The 25,202-nt window shown below is 37.2% G+C and overlaps 1 protein-coding gene across 3 annotated transcripts in view; it reads left to right on the top strand.

The window, feature by feature from the left end:
* The first annotated feature begins 7,663 nt into the window (after nt 1-7,663).
* The window catches only part of SLC17A3 (solute carrier family 17 member 3), a 37,634-nt gene continuing 20,095 nt past the window's right edge, over nt 7,664-25,202 (top strand). For 2 of the 3 annotated variants that reach the window (XM_025383165.1, XM_025383164.1), the window contains exons 1-6: nt 7,664-7,739; nt 11,573-11,696; nt 17,592-17,803; nt 18,007-18,240; nt 18,325-18,412; nt 23,714-23,800. In XM_025383165.1, the coding sequence (XP_025238950.1) occupies nt 11,606-11,696; nt 17,592-17,803; nt 18,007-18,240; nt 18,325-18,412; nt 23,714-23,800 (712 nt within the window). In that variant the 5' untranslated portion in view covers nt 7,664-7,739; nt 11,573-11,605. The remainder of the gene's footprint in view (nt 7,740-11,572; nt 11,697-17,591; nt 17,804-18,006; nt 18,241-18,324; nt 18,413-23,713; nt 23,801-25,202) is intronic. The other variant, XM_025383166.1, reaches the window with a different exon arrangement.

Here is a 25,202-nt window from a genome sequence, read left to right as displayed (position 1 = left end):
CGTCTCCAGATAATAAAGCCCAGCAAAGTAGATGACCTACTTTTCGAGGGGAAAGAAAAAGTAAAACCAAAAGGCAGGCACCAGGTTCAAGTAAAAGTATAGGCCGATAATGCCCAAGAGTATTTCAATGAAGTCTCTCCATTCTTTCATTCATTACCTTCATACTCTTGATACTCTCCACTTTGTTTTCTTTACCAACATTATGTCACACTGGTTTCCTGAAAGCTGAGTTTAGCACTGGATTTCCATGCAAGCTGTATTAGGTTGGTGCAAAAGTAATCGCATTAAAAGTAATGGCAAAAACCGCGATTACTTTTGCACCAACCTAATAATTTTGTGAAAGACATTTTTATGTGATATCCAGAAAAGCACTTATAAAGCAGTTTTGTTCATGTGGGCTGTTTTATTTGCCATCAAGTTATAATGAATTTGTCAACTGATGATTAATTTCTTCAAGCCTAAGGGACGTGCTTTAGTGCTTTTTATTTGGCATGTTCAGATTGTATTTGGCCTTTAGATATTTTAATATAGGGAGGTATGTATGTGCCAGTTGGTTTAAGGTTTCACTCTGTGGGCTGTCAACTTCCCCAAGAGGTCTCATTCCAGGGAGGTCAGCCAGGCTGATGTAAAAGAGGGTTACAGGCCAAAGGACGCTCCTGCAATGCCCTCTATCAGCCACATTTTTGCCAAAGCTGGACTCTGCAGAGTCCAGATCTGGAGAGTTCAGTAAGGTCTGTAACCTGTAGTTTTATGGAGGGTACCCTAGGCTTCATTTCTAGATAAGCCTGTGTCCAAAGCATTGGTTTAGATTGATTTCCTTTTGCCTGATACTAACTCTAAGGGTAACAAAATCCTGTCTCTGGAATGGTGTTGCATCCGCTAGGAATGAGCATTTGGCACAATGTGGTGGTTGGATGTTTTCATAAATATCTGTACATATGGCAGATTTTAGTCTAAAATTTACTTTTATTAAACCTAGCTATAGATCACCTTAAGCTTCTTTGATGGCTACCATCGTCTAACAACTAGAAGCTTACGTCAGTTCCCAGACTGGACTGTGGAATACAGTTTGACCTAGAGTAAAGAAAGAAGCATGCACACAAAACACAACCTTTGACTTTGGAGTCCAGAGGAGAAATAGATGTATCTGCCCAATACACCCACAGGGTAATGAAAAGCGAAGCAATTACGTGGTTGAACAATTATTTTCTAGACCGTCCTTTTTGAAAGGCCAAGCAAAAGCATTTATGTCTCAGAAGCAGAGGCGTTATTAATAGAAATAAAATACATAAAACGTGCAGTAAAGAGAGAATTTTAACCCTTTTGGAGTATGACAGACCTATAGTAAAAAATATACATTTTTAAAATGTGCTGCAATACTAATTTATAGGCTTAATATGTAAACATATGTGTTGCAGAATCAAAAGTTTCACAAAAAATCCTGACTCTTACTAAGTGGGATGCACTCTGATCTGTTCCATTCTATTTTAGCCTCATCCATTTTGTTTAAAAAACCATGCTGGCTAAATTGATAAGAGGTGCTAAATTGATAAGAGTAATGACTGTAGGCTGAAAAACATTGGGATGATGGGAGTGATCAATCAGACAACTTGGCACTGCACCCACAAGGCTGCAGCAATTGGTTAAAATGGTAATAAAGTACTCTGGGCCGGGCCAGTAAGAGCCTTTCCTAGGTTTTGAACACAGTTGCTTTCTCTTCTCTTTTATGGATGGGATGAATGAGACTCCAAAACTGCCAACAGACCTGTCTGTTGCCTCTTGGAGAAGATTTAAGAGAAGGGAGAAAGTGCAAAAGAACAACTGAAATAAGAGTTCGAAAGGTCTTCATTTATTTTGGGGCAGTGGTCCCTGGAACTGTGCTTGTTCCAGCTGCTCATTCTTATCTTCTGTGACCTACCTCAGTCTCCATCTTTTCTTTTTCTCTTTCTTTCTCTTCCAAAGCCATTTCAGTTGGACTTCTATCACTTGTAAGCACAGGTGTCTGACAAATAGAAGCCAAAACTGAGTACAATAAAATCTAAACCTTGCAATTCAAAGGCCAATAAATAGGTTTGGCCCTTAATCCTGTCTTGTAACAACATTGACATGATCTTGCTCCTCATTCTGATTTAGCACCAAGAGAAAAATAAGAATCTGAGTGGGAGAGGGAGGAATCAAAAGGAACTGAGCCAAATTAAGAGCTTTTGGTATAAATGTTGGAAGCTGAGAAAAGCCATGTCAAGCCGCAGCAAACTCCCCTTCATAAAGGTGGCAGAGGGAAAAAATAAAATAAAAAAGAAGAGAATAAGAGAGAAATTACCTTTTTCATTTTTCTCCAAGTTAATATTTGCAATCTAGCTACACTTTTAAGTGACTGACGTGGTTACTAGGAGCTAAGAAACAAAAATGTTTCAGATGAGAACATGGACCCCCTAGATTCAAAATGCCAGCACCTCACACACCTATCCTGGCAGCACAACCAACATTCACCCTCATCTGCTAAGACAATTTCTCAGAATCATAAAGTTCATTAACCTGCACTTCAGTAGTAAATAACATTTAAGTTTTGGAAATGTATTCTTCTATTCAGCAATTCAACACCATCACTTGTAACAAAAACCAATAGCCAAGTACAACTCAACAACCTCAAGACAGAGCACCAAAGTTAACAGAAAAGCTAGAACCCCTCTCCAAACTAGAGGAATGTTAGGTTAGTATAAATATTTAACATAAATAAATGAATAATATCAGAAATATATGCTGACATACTTTAAAAATTAGATGTGTGAAAAAGATTTTCTTAGAAATGACAAATATCCTTAGAATTAGGGAAGAAGGAAAGAAATAAGAAAGGAAGGGAAGAAGGAAGGAAAGAATAAGAAAAAAATGAAGTAGGGAAGAAGGAAGGAAAGGAGAGAAGAAGGGAAGGAAGGTAGGTAGGTGATCTCAGGAATTTGGAAGAAAATTGATACAGCTCAAATTCACAGTAATGCCAAGATACAAAAGGAAGAATAATGAGAGGGAAATTTTATAGGAAACTGATGTTGAAAGTTGGTTTCAATATTTGCCTAACAGACGGAATAGTCTGGAGGGTAAGAAAATGGACACAACAGCCAGACTTTCTGGGTGGTTGGATTCCTGACTCCATAGCTTATTAGCAAGTTACTTAACCTCTCTGTAAACTGGCATAATAATAGTACCTACCATAAAAGTTTGCTGTGAGAAGTGAAAGTGTTATTATATATAAAATGCTCAGAATAGTGCTCGGCACATATTTAGTGTTAAATAGGCCTTGTTACAAAGAGTCTCTGAAAAGGGGGTGAGGGGCAGAGTAGAAGAATGATTACAAAGAAAGGGATAACCACAATCTTTATTTGAGGATATATTTAGTAAATTAAATTATATGGAAATTTATGTTGGAATATTGGTTGGAATGGCATATGGATTAGTCTGGAGAGACGAGATTTTTACATTTTTGAATGTTCCTGTTCATAAAAATCTTATGTCTCTTTATTTAGTTCGACTTTAATACCTTACAAGAAAACTTTACAATTTTCTACATAACGATCTTCCACATTTTTTGTTAGATTTATTCCTAGGTTTTATATCCTTTTGTGGCTGTTACATTCTTTTATTGCCATTGTGAATTGTCTCTCTCTTTATAATATCATTTTTTTTTGTTTTGGGCTGGTAATTAAAATGCAATTGGTCTTTGAATATTACTTTTCATTCCGTCAAATTTGCTAAACTCACATTAATTACAGTAATTTATGTACAGATTTGTTTTTTTATGTAGACAATCATATCATCTGCTAATAATTATAGTTTTACTTCTTTTCTAATTGCTTCACATTTCTTTCTCATGTTATTGTGCTAGTTAGGCCTTCCAATGAATAGATGTAGCAAACACCTCTTTTATGTATCTGATTGTAACGAAGATTCACCTTTGGAATGTTTGTTGTAGGTTTTACGGATGCTGTTTATACATCATCTGTTTATTTTATTTAAATAAAATATAGGGAATTTTATTTTATTCATTGTTTGTGGGTAATGCTATCCCTTTACATTTCTTTTTGGAATGCATATAGTAACTCAATATTTTTTGACTGATGGCTGACTGCCTCTAACTTTTTAATTAAATTATATTTGATTATTTTGAATGAATTTGATTTTTAATTGCTTTATTTCAATCTTGAATATTAATCATGACATTTCAGAGGTGGTAATAGAAATAATAATGATAATGATAATTATGACAGACGATGACCTTCATTTATTGATTTTCTGTTATATGCAAAGTATGGTGGATGGTTTCATTTTGTTGCATGATTTATTCCTAATTTTTTTCAATGATCTCCAAGTGAGACTCAGCAAAGTAAAATACCTTTAGTCTAAGTCCCAAGTAGTAAGTGAAGTTATCTTGATATGAATTCAGCATGGTATAATTGTAATAACTTGTGCTGGTTACAGAATGCAACACTTTCTCACTTGATAATTATGACATCCTTTACGCACTACAGATATCAATTTTGTTTACTATTCTATCTGAAAGCATATAACACCTCAGCCCATAAGCACTCCTGATTTTATTTTGTGTATTCTCCTAAAGATTATATTTGTCACAATTGTTCTTTCTTCTTTTCCATAGCCATTGTCCTCAATATATGATTTTGCAGTTTTAGCTGGGCATTCCTGGTAAAATAGTTGCTGAAAGAAACAGCATTGAAAGTGGAAAGTAGACTAGACAGCAGACACGTCTAAGGAAAAAAGTAAGATGTGTTTTCAGTATGGAGATCTAGGACATAAGTGAATGCATTGTGTAGATAACAAAAAATGCACCATTTTGCTCAGCTGATAGAAGACAAAATAATAGAGATGGTTTTAGAAGACAAATAGAACACAAAATAATAGAGAACACCCATAAGTGTTCCAGATGGACTGCCAAGTCCATGACCAGATGATGTCAGACTGATAACTAGAGTAACCAGATTGACTCCATTTGTCATAGAGATGGTAAGGCAAAACAGAAGCCTAACTTGAACTTGGAGAAAAAAAGATTTGCCAGAACCATGAAGATGTAAGGTTCTGAGCAGATATAACATCACATATGGGTTCATTGTTTAGACCAGAGTGTGTGTGAAAAACCAGCCAAGCTCCAGAGAATGACCACTGCCATTTAGTCAAGTCTTCTGTTTTGAGACTTAGGCTCATTCAGTGTGTTTGCTTGACAGCTACCCCTGATTCATCAGAATCTCTGCTGGACATTGTGAGCTTTGAGGGAGGGTCTGACTCTGAAAGATGCTTCCTCTCCCTGGGCCCATTCTGGGCTTCCTCTACGAAGACTAGAGACATGTTTCCTATGATCACAACAGGATCATGCACTGGAGTCCTCTGAAATGTAAACCAGAATCAGAGCCTGCATCCTGCTGAGTTGTCATGTGACTGATTATTAACAACAGTGTTCACAGTCTTATGAAACAAGTCTGAGGATAACTTGTTTCTTTTTTTTTTTTTTTGGTGGTTGTTTTGTTTTAGAGAGAGTCTTGCTGTGTCATCTAGGCTGGAGTGCAGTGGCATGATCATAGCTCACTGTAACCTTGAACTCCTAGGCTCAAGGAGTCCTCCTCATCAGCCTCCTAAGTAGTTAGGACTACAAATGTGTGCCACCATCTCCAGCCAATTTTCTAAAAAAATTTTGTAGAGAAGAGGTCTCACTTCATTGCCCAGGCTTGTCTAAGCTCCTGGCCTCAAGTAATCCTCTGGCCTTGACCACCCAAAGCACTGGGATTATAGGCATGAAGCACCACGCCTGGCTAAAGATAACTATTAAAGGAGAAATGTGTACTCTGTCTTCTCTGATGATCCCCATGGCTAAAACAAAGCAATTTAAAAATAAATCTTATTCGAAAGGAAAGTGTAAATTTCTTTTTTTAAAAAAGATGGATATTACAACCTAAGTCAAGGAAACATCTCAATTCACATTCAAATGTTTAATTATAGAGGTGAAGAAAAGCTGAATTGTTATTCTTTCTACACAGAGACAAGTTGGGTCTATTTCTTCCAAGTCAAACCAGCTAGCATGTAAACAACTCTGGAGCACTTTAAATAAAGTTAAACATTAAATTGCAAAACCAAGTAACATTTTCTGACTTGGATAATTCAAGGTCAGAAACATTTCCTGTGATATGTGAATCCCAAAGTTGATCATTATTTATCCCAGGGTCCAGAGTCCTTCAGAAATGACTCAGGGAAAAATCTTTTACCTAGAAAGGTGAAATTGACACTACTCCACATGATAATGGGCTTAAATTTTCCATACTTAAATTCTTAAAGTGCAGATAGAAGAAATCTGGTTTTTTTTCTTTTATCTTATAACGAATATAATAAAACTTACCTGAAAGCATTGTGAGGATGACATGTAATAAATGTGCAGTAAATGGTAGCTCTGACTCCCCCTCCCCAGGACCCGGGTTCCTCCTTCTGAATTCTTGATCCGTGATATATCCTACCAGGATCCCACATCTCAGCCAGGGTGTTGAGAGGTAGTTTACGCACTCTCCTCTCACAATACAGTTCAAATAGATATAAAGAGTCAAACTCAGAATCTAAAGGAGATCTCCTCAGGGCCATAAAGTAAGAAGGGATTTAAAGTCAAAGTGAAGAGTATGAGCTAAGGCCAGGAAAGTCATTAAAACACAGAACAATGTTTAAATTTCCATGGCTGATTCTAATGCTCATATAAAGAAAGGAGTCTGGATTATGAACCCAGGGCATTCAGAGAGCTGGAAATAAACTACAGAAAGCTAGGATTCTGAAGACTTTGCCTCATCTATGAGACAAGGACAAGCGGACTATACACACGTTTGGAAAGCAGTGACAGTGCTTTTGACTTCCTGGGTGTTAGCGCAAGAGTTAACCACAAGAAATTGAGAGAGTTTGGCTTTCACTGTGCACATGTAGGTATGCCAAATTTATGTCACTTATTTTCCAAAGTGGTTATAGAATGGCCATAAATGCTACATGATAGCATGTGTGCAAATTTAGAAATAATACAAAGCATTATTGATTACAGTTTGTGAATACTCATACAAATAGCAAGAATAAACAGAAATGGAGAAATCATATTATATTTATGTCAGGCTTGTTTTGTTTGGTTTGGTTTGCTGAGAAGAGGACAAGGACCCAGGGAAAGAGAAAGCAACAGAATGAATGAACTTCAAGTTCATCCATAATATTACAATTCACATATTTCAAAGAAGAAAAAAATTAACAAAATTTCAAATAAGGGAGAAAAACAAAAATAGCAAAGGAAAAACCACAAAAAATACTGAACTCTTTAATTATAATTTTATCTCTTTTAACCTTTTCAAAAAAGACTAAAGACATTGAAGACACCACAAAGCAAAGCAAAATAACTATATGCAAGTGTCTGAACCAGAGGACACCTATGAGGTCCCGAGGAGACACTCTCAACGGGAAGGTGGAGAAGCTTACATCAGCCAAAAAGCAGGAAGAACTGCAGAGGAGGTTGGGCTGGATTTCTGAATGCTTCTTCAAAGCCTATTTGGCAAGAAACCCTTCTGAGTCAACTTTGTAGTTTGATGACTTTTATTAATGATTAGCAACTTAAGCCCTAGGGTGGCAAAGAATCCTCATCTCTCTACTCCAAAAAGTCCAAGGGAGCAAGCTTGGAGGAAATGCTGGGTTCAACTTGAAGCCCTTCCACAGACATTAAGTCGGTAAGTCACTTCTCTTGGTGTTGAGACGAAGACCTCCAAAACTCTTTTCTGTATAACAACTGACAATTTTTATATACTCCCCAACCCCAAGTTTCCTCATATGATAAAAATTAAATTGAAAAATGTAAAAATCCTTATTCACAAGACTGACAAAAGTGAGGGAGAAGAGGCAGGAAGTTGAAGCTTTGTATCTGATCATCCATATGCTTTGAAACTAGCTAGTGGAGACAGTAGCAGCTATGGAAGATAATTCCAAGAAACAGGCACTCTTGTGAGGTGTTTAAAAGCAAAATGTTGCAGGTCAGACTGGCTTGTGAACAAATATCATCTCTTTCATTTACCAACTGGGTGACCTGGAGGAAGAGGGTCAGTAATATATCCATCTGGGGTTGATGTAGACTTGGCTGGTGCAGTAGTTTATAAGAGTGACTATAATAATTATTTCTATTATACCAATGGCTAGGGTGGCTTTGGTCCAAGAAAGCATCTGGAGAAATGCTGCATCAAGATCCAGTGAGTTGGTGTGAAATTTAACCAAGCTAAAACAGCTAGGGATAGAAGAGGAAATGGAGAGATGAGGCAATGGGACAGTCATCAGGGTCGGCAGAAGATGGTAGGTGAGCTGAAGGCAGTGGGAAGGAGGGAATCGGGGAGTCCTCAAGGCCAGAATGGAGAAGGTACAACTTTTTGTGGCAGCTGCAACTTCACAGATGTGTGGGAGGATGCTATTAGAACATTCCCTGCCTTTAAACTAATCATCTCTACTGAAAGCTGATCTTTAGTGTGGTTCTCTATGAACACTGCTTTGGACCAGAAACTTCTCAGAGTGCAATATATAGTTTCTGACCCAGATAAGCAGCACAGTTTTTTAGTGGAAAATAAAGAGAACTGTTAAAACAAAAGGGATTTACTTGGAGTAAAGCCAAGGTGTAGAAAGGCTACGAGACTGATTGGAAGGGCATATTTAAGAGATCATGAGACTGCATTTTCTATGTTGTGCTACTTGAGCCTGTTCTTGGCTCACTAGTTCGTGCCTTGGAATTTCCCTATAGATTACTTCTCTTTCCTCTAGTTACAGCCCCAGGTTGTGGGAAGGGTCAGCAGGGCTTGAATCCAGCGTTTTAAGTCAGTGAAATGTTTTGAGGTTACCATGACAGTAGGTGTCTGTCATGGGGAGGTGGGTAGACCAGACCTGCTGGCAAGAGAAGATGTAACATCCTGGTTCGCTTGGAGATAGGGTGTACAAGCTGTGTGCAGGTGGTAGACTGTCATGTGAAGCCTTAGATAGCTTTAAAAAGTATTAATATTTTCAAAAGTCAGTAGACAAATGGGAATATCAGTATGGAATCAGGGGACCTTGACCTTTCTGTGGAGACTGGAGATCATACTGATGAATAGAGGCAGTGACAATGCAGATGCAGGGCTGGGTATGAAGGATGTCATCTTAGCAAGAGTAGCTATACTTTGCAGAGGAGGTCACATCATTGAAAAGGAAATCAGTGGGAAGTGAAGTCTGACTCATGTTTCAGGGTTTTCATGCCTGAAAAGCATTCATTGCTATATGTATATATACATATAGTAATGTATATATACTATATGTATATAGTAATGAATGTAGTATACATACTACATATCTATTTCTATATGTTTATGTAAGTTTGTGTCTTTGTGTCTTTGTGGATGTAGATATGTAGTGTGTATATGTACAAACAAGCCCCCCCCCCACCACATACACTTAGATGAACATTGTTTGATAAATTTCTTAAGTCCAGGAAGTTCATAAACAATAAATTAAGCCCAAATTTGTAGCTTAGACTTTTTTTTTTTTTTTTTTTTTTGGTGTTAAAGCTCCTATTACGGCCAATTCCAAGCTACCATCATGACATTACTGAATTCAGAATTGGAGAGAGTTGCACAAAAATTCAGAGTTGCACAAAACAATGAAGTTTGACCCATCTTTGTCATTTGGTAAAATATCTCCCAGACAATCTTTGAATATAGAATCAGGGCAATTTCCCTAGAAACAGAAGACCTGTTTTTAAAATGTCCTGGCCACACCATGGAATTAGAATGCCCAATGGCAATATCTGAAGAGACATTAATACTACACTTATCATATGATCCAGGTATTCCACTTCTAAGTGTTTATCTAAGAGAAACGAAAGCACATGTCTATACAAAGACCTGTACATGAATTTTCGCTGCAGCTTTATTTGTAATGGCAAAAAACTGCAAACAACGCAATTTTTAATCAAAAGGTAAATGAATGGATGAACAAATTGTGATACAGCTATGGAGTTGAATATTACTCAGTAATTAGAAGGATTGAACTGTTTTATATGTACGACAACATGGATAAATTTTAAAATAATTATACTGATTGAAATAAACCAGGAGAAAAGTGAGTACATATTTTATAATTCCTGATATGGTTTGGCTGTGTCCCCACCCAGATCTCACCTTGAATTGTGGTTCCCATAAAAGTCAAGTGTCAAAGGTGGGGCCAGGTGGGGCCAGGAATCATGGGGGCAGTTTCCCCTATACTGTTCTCATGGTAGTGAAGAAGTCTCATGAGATCTGAAGATTTTATAAATGGGAGTTCCCCTGCACAAGCTCTCTTGCTTGCTGCCATGTACGATGTAGCTTTGCTGCTTCTTTGCCTTTTGCCATGAGTATGAGACCTCCCCAGCCATGTGAAACTGTGAGTCCTTTAAACCTCTTTTTCTTTATAAATTACCCGGTCTTGGGAATATCCTTATGTCCCTCCTCTCTTGGTGAAAACATACCTCTGAATAATAAAACTTCTACTATAAAGAGATACTAAGAAGTTATTCCTTAGTTTGCAACAATGATATCAGGCCAGTTCTGGTTATGTAGTAGTGCTTAGATATTTAGGAAGATTTAATTTATTAAGCTGACAAGTTTGGTTTATTAGTGGTAGAAGCAGTTACATATTTTGAGATGTTTTCTTTAAGAGAGTCAAATTTAATAATATGAGCAGTAAACATAGCACAAATATTACAATTCTACATATAGTAACACATAAAAATCTCCTTGGGCATTGAAGATCCTAGTATTGTAATACAGTAATGGTTCTTTTTAGTTGTCTTATATGCGAAAAGGTCACAATCTCCATGTTAGTTATTTCTAGAAATCTGTAGACACATCATCAACCTATGGACAATAATAATATGAGATTTGAATGTTATCTTCTCATTATGCAAATTTGGTCCCCAATTATGAGTGACACACATCGATACAGTGAGTCAAATGAGGAAGCAGTATGGGTGTTGTCAAGGGCAGTAGAAGCCAGGTTCTCAGGTGCAGGTAGAAGATTCCAGAGGAGCATAGCTCTGAGGTGACCCACTGCTGTGGTAGCTCCACTGATGATGACAATGAACTACAGCTTTTACTTACTGGGTGTCTGGCAATGTTCTAGGTATATGCAATCTGTTTCAGCTAACAGCAATTTTTTGATGAAGATGTTATTGTTATTAACAACAGATGAGGAAACTGAAACACACAAATGTGCTCCTAGTGGCACTTGGCACAGTAAATCATGAACCTGAATTTGAACTTGGGAATACTTAACTTCAAAGTCATTGCTCATAAGCTGGCACACCGAGAGCACTCTAGATCCTAATAAATAAACAATTCTAAACCTTAGATGCAGTATGCCTGTTGTGTTGAGTCAAGAGGGGATAATGAACCTCCCTGTCCCCAACCAGTTGGAATGGGCCAGCTTTTGTTTCCTTGGTGCCCCTGTTTAAATATTTCAAAGGGGAGTCTCTTTCTCTCAACTGATGCATGTGAATTACATGTCTCCCTGATAGGGGAAAACCATTCACCTGGAGAGCAGAAACACAATGGCCACCAAGACAGAGTTGAGTCCCACAGCAAGGGAGAGTAAGAATGCACAAGATATGCAAGTGGATGAGGTACTGATCCCCAGGAAAGGTAAATTCGACCTCAAATGCTTGGTTTTAGGATTTTACAGTGAATTCTTTTTGTCAATGTATTACTATAAAAATGAATTTGTGATTTTTACGTTCTTTAATTCTTTTTACAAATCCAGTGAAATTAACATATTTTGCAAATATGAAAGAAATAAATATTACTATAAAGAAGCATTTTATTTTTGACAGTTACCTTTCAATCTTTATCTATCCAATCTTTACATTCTTGATAATTGCTACTGAATTGTCTACACATAGGATTGTGTGTCCTGCTTGTGATTGCGTGTAATATTTTAAATGTAACTGTATTGCTTAATTTAAAAAAGAAAAACCAATTATAGATACTTCAAAAAACAAGAAATAAAAAGGTTTTCATCAGCTTAATTCAACAACTATAATTTAATTTTATTGCCTTTATTTTGTATGCATATATTGCATAGTTCTACACTTCATGTATTGTGTTGTATATTTTTTAACTTGACAGCATATACTTTTCCATATTGATTTATTAGATTCATAAAGTGTGAATCTCTTCGTGAATCTTATAAAGCAATATGGATTCTTAAAGGATACATATTATATTCCAACATAGCCAATAGATGAAGTATTATTTAGCTGAAAAACCTTCTTGTGACTGGATATTTAATTTGTGGAATTTTCTTTTGTTACTCGGCTATTATATCTACATATGAACTACATATGTTACTTAGGTTATTAGATGTATATGAACTATGTATGTAAGTTATTATAGATATGATGATAAATGAACATTATTTAACACAACACTAGTCCACATTGGAATTATTTCTTCAGGGTTTATTCCCAAGAAATGAAAATTGTGAGGCAAAGAGTTTACATATTTCATTTCCTTTGTTCACTACAGAGACCTTAGTTTTTAATCCAAACAAAAATAAAATCACAGGGAGGATTTTTAGCAGAAGAGGAGGTGATTTTATTTATGGTATGATGAGGATACTCCAACTGCTGTATTGAGAATAGATTAGAAGCAAGGAACCAAGCTGAAGGTTACTGCAAAAATTCAGGCAGGAGATATTGATAGCTAGAACCACATGAAATTAGCTTTTAGCCAAAAAATAACAGTGGCCCTTGTGAGAAGTTGTTGGATTCTATACACATTTTGAATATGAAGACAATACTACATTCCAGATCAAGGACTGCAAAGTGTTTGAAAGAATAAGATTTCTATCAACGGAGCTGGGAAAGACTCTGGGTAGAAGTTTTGAGGTGGTAGGGCTCAAGAGTTTAGTTTCAGACCTATTCAGTTTGATCTGTTAATCAGTTGATCAATTGAGTTTTAGTGGAACAAAAATAATGATGTATCAATGGTGCCTTCAGTCTGACAAAATGCAGTATTATTGTATCATATCTATACTTTATTTTAATTTAAAACATGCTATTGCACCAATAGTATTTTCCACTTATGTAACCAATTATCTTAGCAGTACTAACTACATGATCTAGTTTTCTCCCATTAATTGCCACAACACTCTTTACACATTGTATGATTCTTTTGGATGTTTTTCTGTTGTTCCTTATATTTTTCTGAGTATTCTTATTCTTCAGTACAATAATGTCTTATCATTTTATTCTCATGATAAATTTTGTAATGCAAATATCTTTCAATACTTACCCCCAAAAATTCTTGTATAGTCATTCAACTAGGCTTTATTATTTTTTTGCCAACTGTACTCATTTTCTATTTCTGCATGCATATTACCATAAACATAGTAACCTGAAACAGCACACATTTATTATCTTACAGCTTCTGTGGCTCAGAGCTCCAGGCGTGGCTTGGCTTAAGTGGTTCTTCTTCTCTGGGTCTCACAAGGCTACAATTGAATGGTTAAGTTGCATTCTCATCTACAGAATAGACTAGGGAAGAACCCACTTCCAGGCTTATTCAGGTTGTTGGAAAAATTCATTTGCTTATAACTATATGACTGAAGGCTCTGGCTGTTTGCTGAATTTTTACTGAAGGCCATTCACAGGTCTTAGAGGATGTTCATGGTTCCTTATCATGTGAGGTTCTCCAACTTTCTGCTTATTTCATCAAGCCCACATGAAGAGTGTTTATCTTTAGTCTGCTAAGATGGAGTCTTATACAACATAATGTAATCATGGGAGTGACATCCCATCACCTTTGCCATATTCTCTTGGATACAAGCAAGTGAAAGTTCCTGGCCCCATACAAGGAAAGGGAATTATATAAAGGTGAGAATACCATGAGGTGGTAATCACTGGGGCCACCTTAAGGTCTGTCTGTCACATCAAATTAAGAAACAAGCTTCCTGGATTTTGAGTACAGTAGTACTGAATTCATTAATAAAACCTCTCACGTTCAAAAACCTATGATTTCATGGTGTCAGGGCCCTCTTCCAGTAGTTTAACAGAATATCCTCAGGTGCTTCTTAATTTACACTTTCTCACATTCATACAGACCCACACATTCTCATATAGCTAGGGGTGATCACAAAAAATTTAACAGACAGCACACCACTGGCACCAATCTATTAGAGTAGGCACAACTGATATAGTTCATTTGGAATCGACACAGGACAAAATAACTTTTAAGGATACAAATAGTGGCCTGCAGGAAACACTTAACATCTGGCAAGCACCAGACTAAACCTGTTAATACACCCTCTAGTTAATCTTTCAGCATTCTCATGAGGCAAATGTTCAACCTCCTCATTTGTAAGCCATTAGTCTCTTGGTTTGCTGATACCCTTTTTGGTAGCCTTTGGCACCTAGGATCCCAAAGGAACTTGGGAAAATCAGAGGCCACAAAAACTCACAAATTATTAGTTGATTTGATTGATAGAGGAAGTCATCACCAGCACTGAATCAGATTAAAAAAAAAAAAAAAAAAAAAAAACCCTTACAAAGATGTTATATTTGAGTTCATTCACTACAAAGACTTGTACTCCATCAATAGAAGATAGCATAGCCATAAGGGGAATCCTCCTTTGTTAATCTCACGGCACCTCTTTATCCCACATCACAGAGCCACATAAACCCTACAGCTGGGTGCACGTGGATTGTATTAATCACAGAGGTATTCTCATGGAGTCATCTTGGACAAAACAGAAGCCACCATACATATGTGCTACAGTGGTTAAGAGCATAGACACCTGAGCTACATTGTGAGCTGGTCTCTCTGTGCCTGTGTTTCTTCATCTGTACAACAGTAGCAATAGCTGCCTCATAGTGTTATTGTGAGGATTTGACATCATGTTACACGACCTATCAGGAATATCTGAAGTACCTACTGACTCCCTCTTCCCTGAAACTCTTGTCCCCTTGGCTTCCAGGACACCACACTCTTCTGGTTTTCTTCTTATCCCACCACCCATTCTTTTTCACTTTCCTTTGTTTGCTCCTCCCACATCTATCCAACCTCCAAATACTGGAGAGCCCCAGAGTTAGTCTTTGGTTTTCTTCTCTATTTATTTCCATTTCCCAAGTTTTATGGCTTTAAGTATCTTCTGTAGGTTATTAACTCCCAATGTTATGCCTCAACTGCTACTTCTCTTCTAAACTTAAGAACTGTATATCCAACATGCTCAACACCTTCTCTTTGGTGCCTAAGAGGCATCTCTGTTTTAACATGTCCAGTAATAAGCTCTTGACCACCCCACCTTACAAACCTGCTTCTTCCAAAGACCTTTCTTCCTAGGAAAGTAGAACTTCATTCTTCTTGTTGTTTAGAACAACAAGCTCTCCAATTCCCCTTCTCCTTGCCTTCCACCCACCTATAAAACTGAAACTCTCATTTGGTGTTTTTTCCATGCTGGGATTTATCTGGGGTCTGACCACATCTTAGCTACTGCCATGACCCTAATCCAAGATAGCTTCACTTCTCTTCTGAATTATTGCAATAGCTTCCTAACTGCACTTCCTTTCTATCATTTTGTTCTCATTTCTGCAGCCAAAGAGATCCTTTCAAAATGTAAGTCACATCATGTTCCACTTCTGCTGAAAACCCTCCAGTGGCCCCCATCCCACTCAAAGTAAAAGCCAAAGTACCTGCAATGGCCCACATATCTTGAACAATTCAGGCCCCATTATCTAGCTTTCCTAATATCTCTTCTTGTACTCCTGGCTCACTCCATTCTGTCATAGTCCCCTCTTTTTGATTCTTTGAACATACCAGGCACTCTCCAACCAGCCCCAGGGCTGTTCCCTCTACTTGGTATGTTCTTTCCCCAGATGTCTGCATGACCACCTCTCTGGTATGTCATTGGGACTTCCCTCCTTTCTTGCTTTATTTTCTTTATAGCAATTATCACCCTCTAACACATTATTTGATTTACTGTTTGTGTTTCATATTTTGTGCTTCTCTCTGGAATGTGAGGTCCCCAAACACAGGGCTATTTGTGTGCTACGTTTGCTGCTACACTTCTAGGGCCCAGTATTGGTGGTGATTGATAAGTGTTTTGTTCAATGATTGACTGAAGATGTCAAATCTGGACTGGAGGACATGGTCTAGAACAGTGATCAGTCCAGCTCCCTGCTATTTCTGTTGCATTGAATAGATTTATCCATGCAGGCATAGGGTGAACTGGACAATCCCAGGCTTGCACTGCTAAAGTAGTTGCATGGCAGGAGAGTAGACAGCTTCCAGGCAGGCTGGAGAAGATACAGAGCTACACATGCTCAATTTATTTACCCAGTCTCATTGATCGAAGTCCCTTTTCTTCCCACGCAGAAAAAAGTGAAAGGGTTGGAGAGAGTTTCAAAGAGCTACTCTGCCTGAATTCCTAGTGTAAAAAAATCTGAGCCCAGATAAATACGACTTCTTGGCTCATGCATTTTATTTGCCCTTCAAATTAGACTGTTTGCTGTATTCTGCCAGGATACCTTCTACTCACTTAATATAATGCTGCAAGACTTTTTAAGAAGTTGAGTAGAGACCTAACCTTTGAAACTTTTATACCATTCAATCTCATCTAACTGATTTTTTTCCCCAGATTTTAACTTCTGAAGAGTTCTTTAATTTCAACTACAAATGCTGATTTCCCTATGTTTTACATTTTTTGGACAATTTAGCCAGGATATGGAAAAGGGAGAATGAGATTTCTACATTTAAGTTGCCATCTTTCCTAGCTGTACACATACAGATTATCTGAATGCTGTACTCCTTTCTTTTTCCACTATTTTTCACTTTATTTTTTCATAGTTTGTGGGCATCAATTTCTCTAATGAGAGAATCTTCCTAGGAGTTTAATCTCAAAAATTAAATGAAAATATATCTTCAATGTTTTAAGATGTGAATGGAATACATCTATACCAATGGACAACTCTCTTCAAAGTGTAACTTACATTTCATTTACATACATAAAATTTATTCGTATTATACATAACATATAGTGCATAATGTATAACAATACATGTCATATATAAATTATATGCTTTATATTTATATATAATTATACATACAAATTATATGTAATATATTATAAATTATATGCAGCAATTTAAATATGTGCATATATTCATATGTATATATTTTCTTTTCATATATATGTGTCACATACACACACACACACACACACACATATGTATAAGCATTTACTTGTGAGTAAGTTCATCAACCGTAGAACACAATGACCTAGGAATGGGAGAGACAAAATTTTAGGATGAACAGAATCCCTGAGATCAAGTTAGGCTCTACAAAGCTGTGGTATAAAACGTCCTTTAGCTCAACTCAGTGATCTCCTCCTTTTGTATCTTCCTTTCCTAAAGCCAACAGAAGTGTCATTTAAGTAATGATTTAAATCTTTAGGTGATCAGGTACTTTTTAAATCGTATCTTTTGAAAAACTAATGTTAGCTCAATTTTAAAAAGCACTAATATGATGTCATAATATTTCCAGTTCCAAGTTTATGTTCTGCTCGTTATGGAATAGCCCTTGTCTTACATTTCTGCAACTTTACAACAATAGCACAAAATGTCATCATGAACATCACCATGGTAGCCATGGTCAACAGCACAAGCCCTCAATCCCAGTTCAATGGCTCCTCTGAGGGACTGCCTGTTGACTCATTTGGTGACCTAAATAAAGCCCCAAAGAGTCTTTCTGCAAAGGTAAGCAACACAAGATATAAATTTGTGCTTTTCTTTTTGCTGTTTGTTTGCTTGGATAATTATTTTTCTAGAGTATGTATGTTTAAAAACTTTAATGGAGAAAATAGTGATTTGAAAGCAAGTAAAAGGTCTAAAGAAGCTTTTTAGGGTATGTGAGAATCTTTTTGTGTAAGGTTTACTACAGCATTCTCTGTTTCTCTAAGGCTCCTGTGTATGACTGGTCTCCTCAAATCCAAGGCATCATCTTTGGTGCTGTTGGTTATGGTGGCATACTGACAATGGCTCCCAGTGGATACCTGGCTGGAAGAGTAGGAACAAAGCGAGTGGTTGGCATTTCTTTGTTTGCAACTTCATTTCTCACTCTATGCATCCCTCTGGCTGCTGACTTTGGAATAGTCTTCCTCATTGTAACTCGAATAGTCCAGGGCCTAAGCCAGGTACCCAATATTTTATAAATCTGAGATGGATATTAATTTTGACATGGCACCACACGTTAAGAACTCTAATCATTTTAATTTCAGTGCTCAGTAATTGGGGGTCAGTTTGCAATTTGGGAAAAGTGGGGCCCTCCACATGAACGAAGCAGACTCTGCAGCATTGCTTTATCAGGTAAGGTCATGTACTCCAAATGGAAACACTACAATCCAACATTCTACCACTGGGTTCCTTGACAGCTTTTCATTGCATGGTTCCTCATCATCTGCTCAATGTCAATGAAGTATTTTTAAATTAAAAAGACTGGTCCTTTGTCTATGACATGATTTTCAGTTATTTTCCCTAAGATGTCATTTGTGGCATGACTTTGCCTACATTATGACTTGGAGCATTTAAAAAATATTTTTATGTGGTCAAATTGATCATTTTTATGGCATCTGGATTTTGAATCATAGATGGAAAGGTTATAAAAAAAACTCCATGTTTTTTTTTTCTTCAGCTTGTATGGCTTTATCTTTATATATTAATTCCTGACATTTGGGAGTTTATACTATTATTTATTGGAAGGTAAAGATTTAAGTTAATCTTCTTTGGAGTTGCTCTCAATTGTCCTGATAACTTCTTTCTGATAATTATCTGCCTGGACACTGTGCTCTGAATGAATATTCTGGAGGAAGAAGTCTAAGTTATATGGGGGAAGTGTGGAAAATGGACAGTGTATGGTTAAGAAACAGGAGATTGCTAAAGTGGCTGCTAGGTGAGAAAAAAAGGGTAACTCTCCTGGTAATTTATGAGTACCAAGAAGACAGGGACCCTTCAAGTCCACAAAAAAAGCTATACACACACCCTGACTGACAACACACTCTAAAACCCTCACAATTCTGGAGGATTAGTCTCTGCCATTTGCAACTTGGACTAAGAAAATTCACTTTGTTTATCACACTGAGGGATTATCTCAGAATACAGCACAAGAAAATCAAGAGGTGGAAAGCATGAAAGAAAAGTTAAAAGACTTGGACTGAAGACAGTGATCTTATAGAAAGTAGCAACTCCCTTTCCTCTCACTTCTGAGTATATAGAGACCGAACAACCAGAACAGGTCAAATGACAGTACCTAGAAGAATCTCAGTAGCCTACAAAGGGTGCAGGTTCCAGAAGTTTTCTCATCTTTGGTGTTGAAGGACTGTTTCAGAGGCTCCAGGCAGGTGATCCTTTCCGGCCTCCCAACCTGGTTAGAGAGCATAGAGCCCATGGTTGTCTGAAGGCACCCAACAGAAAGCCACTGGAGAATCCCATCAGCAGGTGGAGTGAGCTGAACCTGCCTGCTTTCCTCAGTAGATCTTATAGAAACTGCCATTTCTGATTATCCCGGGGCTCCTCTGCAGGCTATACTGGTGGATGGAATTACTCAGCTCATAAGGTTGGCGTAGGACTACTGCAGAAGGCACCTGCCTTTAGTGGAAGGGCTCAAGTATTGCCAGCCTCTAGGACATGGTGTACTGTATCTTCTAAGGGAGCCTAAAAAGGTGCACCTATTATAGATAGGAAACTTTGCAGCCACTTAAGGAGTTTAGTAACTTAAGGGACTGAGCAGACCAAACAGAACTGATAGTTCATATCTAAGGCAGGTTTTAATAGGTGATAAGAAAAATTAACCCAAACACCTTTAAATCTAAAAATAATGCAATATCATACAGCAGTGAAAATGAAGAAACTGTAGCTGCATGAAACAACATAGATTAATCTCAGAAACACAAATGTTGTATGAATAAAGCACGTCTATCATGGAGGAAAATGCCTTGATACCTTGGTAGCCTAAGGTACACTACCAGACAAACTATCCCAGAGGTCATAGAACAGATAGGCTCACAGACCACATTAGGTGCTGTAATTGCAGTGTTACGTCAATTTAAAACACAGGGTAAAAAGTAAGGGGGAGGAGTGGAAATGGGATATGTTAACCCATGTAAGATAGAGTACAAGCAGGTAGAAGCATGACCTGAATCAAGTGTGCAGAATGTTCAAGTGTTCAAATATTCTTTCTCTGTCTTTCTGCTGTACCAGCCTTACCACTGATGGTGTGGTTCTGAGAACCAGAGTTGAGGTTCAAACAGGGGTGTCTAGAGGAAAGGCATCAGGGCCAATGACATGCATTTGCTGTATGGGAAAAACACAAGAATGAGTGCTGCTGGTCACAGGTCCATTCCCTAAAGAACTAAGTGCCATGGCTTTGTGTTTCTTGAGCACGTGGAGACAGCATGGGTATCTCCAGTGGGTGCTGAATTAGGCCCGGACAAATATTGAGTCAGCAATGCTGTGCTGTTAAACAGACTTTTTAGGGGGGAAAGTAAGCTCATTTATAGTATTTATCAGTTTCTGTGCTCTAAACACTCCCACCATAGCTGATTTCAAGATTCAGTCAAGTCACTGAATGAAGAGTTGGGAAGAGATGGCTACATTTGAATTTCACAAGCTTCAGTGCTTCCCTGATTGAGTGCCTCTAAACCTCCATGAATGTTCAGAGACTCATATTTAAAATCATTGCTTGACTAATATTATTTGTCTCTTAGTCTTCATATCCCTTTATATCTATGTTCAAAGATAAACATGGTATTCTTGTACCATGCATACTCTTAGGAGTCCAAGCCTGGGGTAGATTGGAGGAGACGGGGTCCAGAGGATAAGAAGGGACCTGGCTTTGGATGGATGCAATGCAGGAACCTGTTCCCCATTATAGTCAAAGCAAAGGCAGAGAGTTCAAGGAAAAGATACAAATTTGGTAGACTTAGTGGTAGAAAAAGGTGCTGTTTTCCATCTCCATGTATCTGTGGCCTGGGGTCAGGCAGTCTCATTTCCAACACCAACTTCCCATTATTAACAATGTGACCTTTGGCAAGTTATTTAAGTTTTCTCTCTATTTACTCAATTATAAATCTGACTACTAGTGCTTAAATGAGGCAACACAAGTAAATAAGAGACTTTTTTTCTTTTTCTTTTTTTTTTACGTTATGAGGTAGGAAAAGATCTTCTAAACTAAAGAGTAAATGTAGCGGTCATTATAGAGGAGAATCAGAGATCTGGCTTCATAAAAACTTACAGCTGAATTACAAAACACAACATTAAAAAGGTTAAAGATGGGAGGATAATTGCAGCCAGCATACAGACAAAGGATCATTCACAATACATAAAGATTCTGTAAATTAAGGGAAAATTAAACAAGCAAAAGAAACAAAGATAAGAAGATTATGAACAGACAGTTCACAGAAGAAATAAAAAATGATAGCTAAAGATAGAAAAAAATGTGCAACTTTACTATGAAAAAGGAAATTAAAATGGGGTACTCTTTATTATTTATTCTTTTTTTTTGAAGTAAGGTCTCCCTTTGCCACCCAGGCTAGAGTGCAGTGGCATGATCTCAGCTCACTGCAGCCTTGAACTCCTAGGCTCTAGTGATTCTCCTGCATCAGATTCCTGAAGAGCTAAAACTACAGTCAGACACCACCATGCTTGGATAATTTTTTACTTTTTGTTTTTTGTAGAGACAGGATATTACTTATTGCCCAGGCTGGACTTGAACTCCTGGCCTCAACTGATCTTCCCACCTCAGCCTCCCAAAGTGCTGGGATTACAGGCATCAGCCACCACTCCCAGCTCTCTTTTTCATTAATATTGGAAAAATAATTTTTTTTTTTTTTCTGAGACGGAGTCTCACTCTGTCGCCCAGGCTGGAGTGCAGTGGCGCGATCTCGGCTCACTGCAACCTCCGCCTCCTGGGTTCAAGCGATTCCCCTGCCTCAGCCTCCCGAGTACCTGGGATTACAGGCATCCCCCACAACACCCAGCTAAGTTTTTGTATTTTTAGTAGAGGCAGGATTTCACCATGTTGGCCAGGCTGGTCTTGAACTCCTGACCTCGTGATTCGCCTGCCTCGGCCTCCCAAAGTGCTGGGATTACAAGCGTGAGCCACTGCACCTGGCCAGAAAGGCAATTTTTAAAAACTTTGATATACCTAATGTAAATGACGAGTTAATGGATGCAGCACACCAACATGGCACATGTATACATATGTAACAAACCTGCACTTTGTGCACATATACCCTAGAACTTAAAGTATAATAAATAAAAAATAAAATGTAAAAATGAAAAAAAAAAAAAAAACCTTGAGGGGCTGGGCATGATGGCTCATGCCTATAATCCAGTGCTTTGGGAGGCCAAGATGGAAGGATTACTTGAGGTCAGGAGTTTGAGGCCAGCCTGAGTAACATAGCAAGATTCCCATCTCTATAAAGAATTTTTTTAAGTTAGCCAAGTGTGGTGACATGCACCTGTCTTTCCATTACTTGGAGGTTGAGGTGGAAGGATTGCTTGAGCGTGGGAGTTTGAGATTACAGTAATCTGTGATTGCACCATGTAATAAATCTCCAGCCTGAGTGACAGAGCAAGACCCTGTCTCAAACAACAAAAAAAACAAGAAACAACAACAAGGAAAAACCTTTGAGGATATTAAATGCTGTCAAAGAGACGAGAAAAAAAAAAAAAAAAAAAACAAGATTTTTGGCAATTTAATTTGGTACACCCTTCTAGTAAGGTATTTTGTCAGTATTTACCAAAATTTAAAATGCACATAGCCTTTGATCTAGACTTTGACCTAGCAAGTCCACTTCTGATATTCTATTGCACAGAAATAAATTATGCCTGTGTTCAGAGTAACTACGTAGAATCTACAATGACATAAAAATGCTTACAAGACTAATTGTTGAATAAAAAGTGAAGTCCCAAAACAATAGAAACATTATGATCCTGTTTTTTTAAAAATGATAATACCTATACACATATATAGTATTTGACAGCTTAATATTAATGTTCATCTGGAAAATAAAAAATACAATCACCTGGAAATGTTTGAAAAAGTGATAAAAAGGGAACATGCCCTACCATATTAGAACATTCTGAAAAGCTATACAAGTTAAAAGAGTTACTAGCACATTTATAGAAAAATCTATCTTTCTGCCTACATATTACATAAATGCATTTATCAGGAGGATGACTATGTGTAGATATATATTATTTATGTGTACAGAAAAGGTATGCAATTACGTATTATATAATACATTGTTACTAATGGTTAATTTTAGAGAGAAGAATGAGTGGCTGGGAAGGCAGATGAGAGTAACTTTGGCTCCTTATAGTAGTTTACTTTTACAATAAGCATATATAACTTGTGTAATTACAAGAACTTGAAAGGAAGTATGACAGTCATCTGCTATGTTATAGGGAACTGCCAGAAAAATGTGCTCTAAGGAGAACATATGAAATTATATGTTCTTAAATCATAAATTTGAAGTTTGTGCATTCTAATATGCTCGTCTCCTTATGGTTTAGTGCTACTGCTCTATAATATGTTATCTATCAATCTGTATGTGTTTGCCAGGAAGAAGTCTAGAGTCCCACAGCTTACTTTCTGTCTCTTTGCAGGAATGTTACTGGGATGCTTTTCTGCCATCCTCATAGGTGGCTTCATTAGTGAAACCCTTGGGTGGCCTTTTGTCTTCTATATCTTTGGTAAGCTACTATCTCCCAGTTCTCAGACTTTCATATGGAGAAAGATTCTCCTCAGTAAGTATATTTGTGTATAGTTTTCCAAACCAAATGAGTCAAGACAGATAAATCCTAGAAAACAAAATATCTTAATCTAAGGGAATAATTAGCCAATGCCATAAAAAAATTGGAAGTTCTCCTGCCTATTATAAAGTGCTATTAACCTACCATATTGTATTATTATCACACGGTAATCAGGCATACTCTGCTGCCATTGCAGGCAGTAGAGGATAGGCTTGCAGTTCAGTGGTAAGACACGGAAGGAAGAAATCCAGAGAGTTAGGTGCTGCTGTCGGTTTTGTCTCAGATTAAGCATAGGAGCAAAGCATCCTGAGTGAGGCTCAAGTTTCTTAGAGAGGAGAAAACATGAAACACCAAGAGGATGAATTTTGCCAACCTCAGCATTTGTCCCAAAGCCTTCCATTTAGTTATTAGAAATCAAGAAAGAACTGCTCCCTCCATAACTTCCACTTCAGTAGCTTTTACATTCTACTTTCAAAGCTTTCATTAGTTTGCATTTATTTGTTTATACATTTATCTCCCCTTCTGGGCAGTGAGCTCTTTGAGGGCAGGGATAGAGTCCTGTTGGTTCTTGGGACTGTACAGAGGGAACAAAGATGTTAGTTACCATGGAAACATTAATTATGAGAAAACTGGGGGGATATATTAATATCAGACAAGAATGGCTTCAGAACAAGGAATATTACCAATTCACAAGAAGACATAACAATCTGAAATGTATATACACCTAATGACAGAGCTTCACAATACATGAAGCAAAAACTGATCAAAGAGTAAGGAGAAATTGACAAATCCACAATTAAAGATGGAGGCCTCAATATTCTTCTCTCAATAATCAATAGAATAAGAACACAGATTAAGTACATTTTATTCAACAACAGTAGAGTACTTACTCTTTTCAAGTGTGCTTCAAACATTCACCAGGATAGACAATTTATGGCCTACAAAAATGAGATTGAACAAATTTAAATGAGTTAAAATGATAGAAAATATTTTCTTTGAACATAATAGAATTAAACTAGAAATAGTAACAGAAAGCCTCTGGAAATACCCCAAATATTTAAAAAGTTAGCAACATACTTCCAATGAGTTAAAGAAAAAGACACAAGGGAAAGTTTTTAATTGAATTGAATGAAAATGAAAAATCAATATATCAAATTTTGTAGGATGTAATTAAAACAACGCTTAGAGAGAAACTTTTAACATTAAATGTTTATATTAGAAAAGATGGTTCTCAAATTAATGATCTAAGCTTATGTCTTAAAATAACTAGAAAAAGAAGATTTAAGTAAACCTAAATCAAACTGAAGGAAGAAAATAACAAAAGTACATGTAGAAATTAATG

The sequence above is a fragment of the Theropithecus gelada genome, chromosome 4 (assembly GCF_003255815.1).
Source record: "Theropithecus gelada isolate Dixy chromosome 4, Tgel_1.0, whole genome shotgun sequence".
NCBI lineage: Eukaryota > Metazoa > Chordata > Mammalia > Primates > Cercopithecidae > Theropithecus > Theropithecus gelada.
The sequence above is the reverse complement of the archived record's forward strand: the minus strand, read 5'-3'. Positions and strand labels throughout refer to the sequence as shown.